The sequence below is a fragment of the Syngnathus leptorhynchus genome, chromosome 21, assembly GCF_054491065.1.
Source record: "Syngnathus leptorhynchus isolate UIUO chromosome 21, UIUO_Slep, whole genome shotgun sequence".
NCBI classification, from domain to species: domain Eukaryota; kingdom Metazoa; phylum Chordata; class Actinopteri; order Syngnathiformes; family Syngnathidae; genus Syngnathus; species Syngnathus leptorhynchus.
This window is the reverse complement of record NC_141215.1, coordinates 5,333,147-5,341,047: the sequence shown is the minus strand read 5'-3', so window position 1 is coordinate 5,341,047 and position 7,901 is coordinate 5,333,147. Positions and strand designations below refer to the sequence as shown.

Here is a 7,901-nt window from a genome sequence, read left to right as displayed (position 1 = left end):
TGGAAAGAAGTGGCGGGAAACACGCAGGCAAGCTGAGCCTCGAGTGAACTCGGACGCCGTTTCAAACCAACATTGCAATTAAGAGCTAAAAAAAAAAAACAATGATATTTTAATTTTGGCATCAAAGTAAAAATATATTGCTTGAGGTGAGAGAATATCAAAATAAGCTAGGGATCCTACAAACATTTAAAAGCATAAAATTGTATTAGTTGCATAACGACAAAAGAAATGATTTGTAATTATTTCGCCTCCAGCTCACAATTTCTAACCTGGATCCTCCCTGTTTTGGAAAAGATGAGCCTTTCAACTTTTTCTTCTCCCTAATTACCTCAATGGAACTTCCTGGCTTATGGAGCATGTCAGTTCCTATAAATAGCATCCCGGTGGTGTTAGCGGCGGGGGAAAAACCGAGCTAAGAGTGCCCTCTATGTGCAGTGTGAAGTCTTGTGCTGGAAAATATCCTGTTCAAATAAACAAATCAACAAACAACCTTCCAATTAACACGCAGAGGTCAGCAGCTTTTAAAGTTGCATCAATGACTTTGGGCTAAATCTCCAAAAGGCCTCGCCGTAAAAGCCGCAGAGCCAATCTACGTCTTCTAACTGGAGCTCAGATGCTTGACAAGATTTTTTTTTTTTTTTTTTTTTTCCCCCTCAGCTAATAATTCCCCTCCAATTCCGGGATGAGGGTACAAACGGCAGTCACGCTCGCGCGGGCCAAATGAGAAGCGCTCCGTTTGAAGTCCTGTTCAGTTAATAAGTCCATTACAGAGCATAAAAAAAACACTGTTAGATGAAAAATCTGCAGTTAGAGTAGAAAAAAAAATAATAATAAAAAAGGCAAATCTCTGATGCTTTGCCATACGCTGCGAGTCTTATCACCTGCGCGGAAGTAATTAAGAGTCCAAATGGAATGATGCTGTGTACATCTCGGATTTGCATGGAATCGTGTCGTCTGAAAATGAGATTAAGCGAGATTATCGATGTCGTCGGTAGGCAGGACAATAGCAAAAAAAAAAAATAGATCTATGTTTACTCACCATTGAGTCTTATTTACTTGCACGGTGGTGGCGAAGACATCGGTCGGACTTGTTGCACCTTTTTCCGACGATTGGCAGAGCGCCGATAGAAGAACAAAACTTGTCTCCAACCTGGCCACGGAGCTCAGCAGACAGATGTGCTGATGTGCCTGCCATCTATAGCCGCGGGCCTTTTGCTGACATCTAAAGGCTTCCGCTGTCACGAGCGGCTCGCTTGGGAGCGCATGACACAAAAGTTAAATGAAGGTTAAATGGAGGCACTTCAAAGTGGACCATCTTCGCCGAAGAAGAAAAAAAATATAGAACGGCGGAAAGGTTAATGCGTGTCTTGTTGAGACACGGTAGCAGCTTGTAGCTTTTGGGCATAACAGTCCAAGGTCCACTTTGGGTCAGAACACCTGGAGGCTGCCCGTTTATTGGCTTTGTGCGCACGCTTTTCCGGGTGTGCGCGGCGATGCTTAGTCGGCAGTTTTCTTCTCTCCATTATATGGGCACGCCGCTCGGTTTTCCACTCACTTGGAAAGAGTCACTTAATGAGATTTGCCACTAGAGAAGATGTTTGATGAAAACAAAGGAATCAGCTGGTTTGCATTGACGGGCCAACTGACAGGTAGAATATTAATAAAAGTCTACACACCCCTAAGGACAGTTTTTCAAAATAAAAGATCATGAATCATTTTAATTGTTCCAAAAAATAAAAACACGAGTAGACTGAAATAATGTGGTTGCAAAAGTGTGCACACCCTTTAAACTCATGTTAAATGGAAGTCAGGGCTACTGTTGTGCTTGTAGTTATTACAATAGGGGTGTGTAGACTTTTGCACTTTTTTCTTCTGTTTTCTTTAGTCCAGTAAATTAGACTGACTTGCATTTTGGAGAAAAATCCTACTAAATCCTACACAGCGCTACGCCGCAAGCTCATGATTGCAAAAGCAAACCATCCACCTGCTTGCCTTCTTTTTTTGTTTTTTTTGTTTCCGCAGCAACTCCTAAATTCTCTTGTGCTCTGTTGTAAGTTCATTAGCGCTGTTATTGTAATCGCCGCCCGGCAGAGCCACGCAGGGAATAGAGATGCTGTTCTGAAGGTCATATTCATGCACTCGGAGCCCCCCCAGCAGGTAGCCCCCCCCTCCTTTTCCTGAGGTCCGGCTGATCACATAGACCTGCAGAGGCTTATTGTTCTCTCCTCCCCAGTTGACCCTTACTGTCCCATTAAAATCTCGCCTCAAACTCCGCCTGAGGGTCTCCAGCCATCATCGGCGCGCACCGGCTCGCCGAGGCAGAGCATACAGATGAGGCAAGGAAAAAAAAAAAGAAAAAGTGTTTTCTTTTTTTTTTTTCTCTCTCTCTCTGCATCTTTTAAAATGTTAACTGTGGCTCACGGAGGTGAGGGGGTGGTCACCGAGCAGAATTACTGACCGACTTCGCGCTTGATTATTAGTCAGTTTAATGCAGCCAAAGAGCAAGAGGGAGTCACACTTTTCAGTCTAATGAGAGACGCGCGTCACATTTCAATGAGTGTGGGAGGGGGGGGGGGGCTGACATCCATATGTTATGACTCATGGTGCTCATTTGCCCCTTCCTTCCAACCACTGGCTGCAATTTCATATTTAGGGGTATGGGTTCAAATAAAAGCTGTGTCTGGATTTCGGAAAAATATTTGCATTTAAATGATATGATAAAGACCATTTTTTTTGACTTGATAAATACTTTATTGATAAGGGATTACCCCCCCCCCCCCAAAAAAAATTTTTTATTATCTATATTTGTCCTTAGCTCAGCATGAATGGACATCTGCAGAGGTAGTGGAAGAATACAATCTGAATAAAGTATTTGGATGCCAAACAGAAAATGACACAAGGAGGGTGAACAAAATTTGTTGCACATTATGAGGATAATCTGCAAAGCTTCAGTCTCAGTTAATTTAAACAACCCAAGTGCATGTTCAGAATAAAATAAGGCACCAGAGTAAATTGAGATCCTCCCAGCAGCAAATTTGTTCAGTCATCCTCCATTTGTTTCTTTTTTAAATCCTGCTAATTCAACCCAAACCAAAAAAAAGTCACAAAAAACAGACAGTTCATAGTTTTCTAGTTAATAAATCGGTTTTTTTTTCAGAAAATAAATACAAAGAAATGTTTGACTTTGTCCTCTATAGCATGAAATAAGAGAACGTCACGTCACGTCTCCTTCCCCAGCAGCTTTTTAAGCGCATCACAGCATCAAGAATAACCTGACGTACCAGCAGGGGGCAGTGTTGCAAAGCAAACATGATTGTACCGCTTATTTACCTCCCTTTAAAAATCAGCATGGAAAAAAAAAAAAAGTTTGCATAGTGATTTTCGTTGATTCGACGAGAAAACATTCAAAGTCATACAAAGCACAGTGAGAGTGGACGTTAGCCAAAGTATGAAAATACTGTGTAACACTGAAAAGCTGCAAAATATAGATTTCTATTCTTCTTTGTTCAGTCATTGATATGTCGACACACTGGTCAACTTTCATGAGTAGCGGTGTTATAAATGTTCAATCAGTGGACACTATTGGCCAAAGATGTAAGGAATGAATTTCAGGTATAAGTGTTGAGAACTTCAGTAACAATTCCATTCTTTCCAGCTTTCACTGATAGAATATCTCAATTTCATTGTACTCATATTAAGGGTAAAAAAATAAAATAAAATAAAAAGTCACATTATGAAACGTTATTGGAGCTCTTGGGTGTCCCTAATGAAGTGTCCAGTGTTTATTGTTCAGTATCACGCAGATGGCTTTGGTCATTATTACCTTTTTATTAAGGCCGGTGAAAGGAGAGTACATTCAATTTTGCTTGAATTCAAGTCAAGTTAGACTTTTGGAATAAATGCAGCCTCCTTCTCTAAGGAAAACCTTTAGGGTGCAAGTCATATTATACAATGAGGAGCTTGCATTTTATTTCCTGCTCGGCGACACACTGATTATACGAGGAGATTGGCTCGGACAACCAGTCGGAGCTGTTATACGTCCACGCCTTTTGCCTTCCAGACGTATTTAGACGGCGTCTGTTTGCAACACTGCTTAATACCAAACGATGGACCTTTGAAAATCTGCTTCTGTATCGGAAAAAGTGACTATGCACTTTGGCCGTATGTAGATTCAATTGGAAGACATTAATAGGTCCAACTTTTGATTGCTTATGAGTTTTTAACACATTGTTCTTGATCCTTTGGCAGTTTTGAGTTGCAGGGGACCCGGAAAAGAGCCAGGTGGAACACCGCGAGGCACTCTCTCGGCTTGGAAACTTGGAGAAAAGAAAAAAAAAAAAGCTCTTACATGTTGGTTTCCCGCTGCATGGGCTCTCTGCCTTTCTCTTCATCGAGCTTAGCCGGGTTGTGGACTTCTGCCTGCTTCTGGGGCACGTCGGGATCCTCCGACCCGGTCGGCTTGTACTGCTCAAGTTTGCGCTCGCGCGCCAGAAGTCTGTAGTTGATGAAGTTGCCGACGAAAAGCCAAATGCTCGCCACGATCACGATGACGCCGCAGCAGAAATACATGGATTTGTAATTCTTGGTGACGTCGACCAGTTTCCCTGCAAGACAATAAAAACAAAAATGTCTGGATAATGTTGGAATTTGGGATGGGCCCAATTGTTGTTTCAGATAATTGCTTTGAACATTTGGTCCAACGCCAGCATCAAAACACGTTTGAAAATTGCCACTCGGAAAAGTCGCCTCGGGGTGAACGTTGCGGCTGAGCTTCACACGGCTCGTCTAATCGACACGTGAAACTCGGTACCTGCTATGGGTGGCCCGATGAGGACCGGGCAGCATTCCACAATGGTGGTGAGTCCCACGGCGCTGGAGAACCTGGGCGCCCCGACCAGATCCACGAGACTCTCGAACAGCACCGAGCTGACCATACCGAAGGCGAAACCGAAGAAGACGGCGTAGATCACCAGGCCGGTGTAGGAGCTGGCCAGCGGGCAGAGGATGTGGCACACGCCGTTGTAGAGCACGGCAAAGCTGAAGAAATATTGAATATTGGGTCGGATCCAGCGGGAGTTGGCCAGCAGGCCCATGGAGGGTCTGGCGACCATGTCCACGATGGCCAGGATGGAGAGGAGGAAGGCGGCCGAGTACTCGTCCACGCCCATATCTTTGGCGTAGGCGGTGAGGAACACGATGGGAGCGAAGAAACCCACGAACATGATGACGTTCCCCGACAGGTAGATGAGGAAGCCGCGGTGTTTGAAGAGCGACAAATCCAGGTACTTGTTGAGTATTTGCCACGGCGTGAGCTTCACCTTGGCGCTGGCCACCTGCTCCTTTTTCAGCTTGGCGGGAGGCGGGCCCAGGGGCCTCATGAGCGAGCCGGCCACGCAGCAGTTGAGGAGCAACCCGGCCAGGATGAGGAAGCTCCCCCTCCAGCCAAAGTTGTTGAACAAGTACTGGTTGAGAGGCGCCAAGGAGCTGAGGAACACGGGGCTGCCGGCCATGGCCAGCCCGTTGGCGATGGGCCGCTTCTTATAGAAGTACTTCCCGATCATGGTCAGAGCCGGCTGCAGGTTAAACGCCAATCCGAGTCCTGCGGGGGAGAAGTCTCATTTTTTTATTCCCGGCCGCCTATTTCCAGCCGAGGCAGAAAGCTCATCAAGGCGGTTAAGTGGATTGCGAGGGACTTACCGCCAATAACGCCGATGCAGAGGTAAAGCTGCAGCACGCTGGTGCAGAAGGAGGCCAGGGTCATGCCCACGGCGCACAAGCAGCCGCCCATCATCACGATGGGCCTGCAGCCGTAAGTGTTCACCAGCACGCTGCTGATGGGACCTAGCCAGATGATTGAATCGCATTCACTTCCTTCATAAATCGAGCTGGGCCACTTTTAAAGCTGAACATTTCCATTCAAGTCAAAATAGACACAGATCATTTCTCTTATTCGCCGTCAGCCATTTCGGATGGGAAAAAAAAAAAAATGGTTGACTGCCTCTGAGGTCTGAGATAAGCGTTTTTGTTTTTCCAAAACCTCCCTCCCTCCCTCCCTCCTGTCAATTGTGTGTCTCGGATTCCTTGCTGCCTCACCCAAAGGCGACTCTCACTCGCTTTCTCTCTCGATCTAGATTAACGACACAGATTCCACGCTTTTTTTTTTTTTGACGGCAGAACTATCACACCATTATGTTTATTATCTTATTACCGCGGATGTCCTTCTGTTCATCGGATTTCACGTCAAAATCTATTTTTGCGGTCGCTATTGCCGCTTTGGCCACTCTGGCCCGCGGCATCGTGCGAGGCGCCGCCGCAGCTGCCATCTGGCTAGGCTGTAATCCTCCCGTCATTCGAGCGACTCCGGTTCTCACCATCTGGACTGATCAACAGCCCGCAAATGTTGCGCAACCTAATCCACGCTTGTCGGTAAAGCGATAAGATTTGTTTCGATTGATGCCCGCGTTTCTCCTCACGCCGTTTGACATCTCGTCACGTGAATCCGAGAATAAACAAATGGCTACGAGATCATCCGGTGACACCTCGTTGTGTCGTTAAATTCCACAAATTGTCTTAATTGTCAGAAAATGTCCGACCTGCGGCGTACATGACAGCGAGCATGATGGAGGAGATCCAGGCGATTTCACTGTAGGAGGCGTCGAAGATGATCTGGATGTCCTTGAAGAAGACGGTGATGGCTTTGGGGAAGGCGTAGGAGAAGCCGATGGAGATGAAGGACGCCACCACCACGGCCCAACCCCAACCGCCGTCCGGCGGGGGTACGGCGGAGGGGCCCGCGACTGGCGGCGGCATCGCTGGACCGACGCTGGCTCGTCACTGCAACGGGAAGAAATACAAAATTCAGCTCAACACGAGTCTCACCACTTGTATTTTTTTTTTTAGGGTGGAGGTGTCGTTTCAATTCCAGTCGCTTAGCGCCTGGCTCTTACAAAGGACCTTTAAGAAACTGCCGGCGGTGACGTGTGAGGAGGGCGGGGGGGGGGGGGGCATACCAGCAGTCCTGGATCTTGTTGGAACACATGTGCAAACACTGACCTACAGTCCACATGCTCATTCCTACCTGCGACTAAGCCCCGCCCACCATTCACCTTGAGCCCTCCCCACCCCCCTCCACGAGCCCTCAGGGGCAATAGATGTCAAAATGGAGTCTCGACCAACATGAAGCCTTCAAGTAACGACAATGCAAACAGAATTCTGACTATGAATGAAGGCGGGGCTTTGTTAGCTGCTCACGCATTTCTTTGGAGCAAAGTCCGTCCCAAAAGTCAACACTGGGATCACGTTGTGTTGTCGTCCTTGGTCAGCCCGTAAAGGTCGGCCGACTGGTAATTGACGACCTGGAGCGGCGACACCGGGAGATTAAGACTATTTTGAAACGCTCACATGAGCTCATTGGGAGACAATGAGAGAAGATGACTACCTTCAATCACGCCAGTTTCTTTTGTGACACGTAACCGCGGTGAGACTATAACAAAGAAGATGGCAGGAGGAGCCCAATAATCAAGCGTGCCTTGAAAACCAAATCAGGTAACTTGTCTAGACTCGAGGGCACGGATCCAAAACACTGCGCCCGTGTGTCTGCCCTACAAGGGCATGCTTTATTTTGAAATGTGACCCTAATTTACCTAATAGCTCGCAATACAACTTCCTGAAGTAACGTGATAACCTGAAATTATTTATGAGGGTGGCGGTGACGTCACGGCGCCTCACGTGAGAGCGCGAGGCGACGTTTCTAAAATCAAAAAATAAAAAAGCTTAATACACGATAAGACCTTTCTCTTTGTATTGAAACAGGTGCTGTCAACTATGTCCGACTCTACAAAAGGAAACTCGACCTCTACGGGCAGCGTGACCCGCTTCCATCTAAGTCGCATGGCGATGAA

The 7,901-nt window shown here is 46.6% G+C and overlaps 1 protein-coding gene across 7 annotated transcripts in view; it reads right to left on the bottom strand.

Annotated features, from left to right (window-relative positions):
- Positions 1–2,778: 2,778 nt before the first annotated feature.
- Positions 2,779–7,901, bottom strand: part of LOC147040315 (monocarboxylate transporter 2) — a 30,972-nt gene continuing 25,849 nt past the window's right edge. For all 7 annotated transcript variants that reach the window (XM_085901937.1, XM_085901934.1, XM_085901935.1 and 4 more), the window contains 4 exons: positions 6,594–6,834; positions 5,698–5,841; positions 4,811–5,599; positions 2,779–4,604 (listed from right to left, as the gene is read on the bottom strand). In XM_085901937.1, the coding sequence (XP_085758063.1) occupies positions 4,345–4,604; positions 4,811–5,599; positions 5,698–5,841; positions 6,594–6,810 (1,410 nt within the window). In that variant the 5' untranslated portion in view covers positions 6,811–6,834 and the 3' untranslated portion in view covers positions 2,779–4,344. The remainder of the gene's footprint in view (positions 4,605–4,810; positions 5,600–5,697; positions 5,842–6,593; positions 6,835–7,901) is intronic.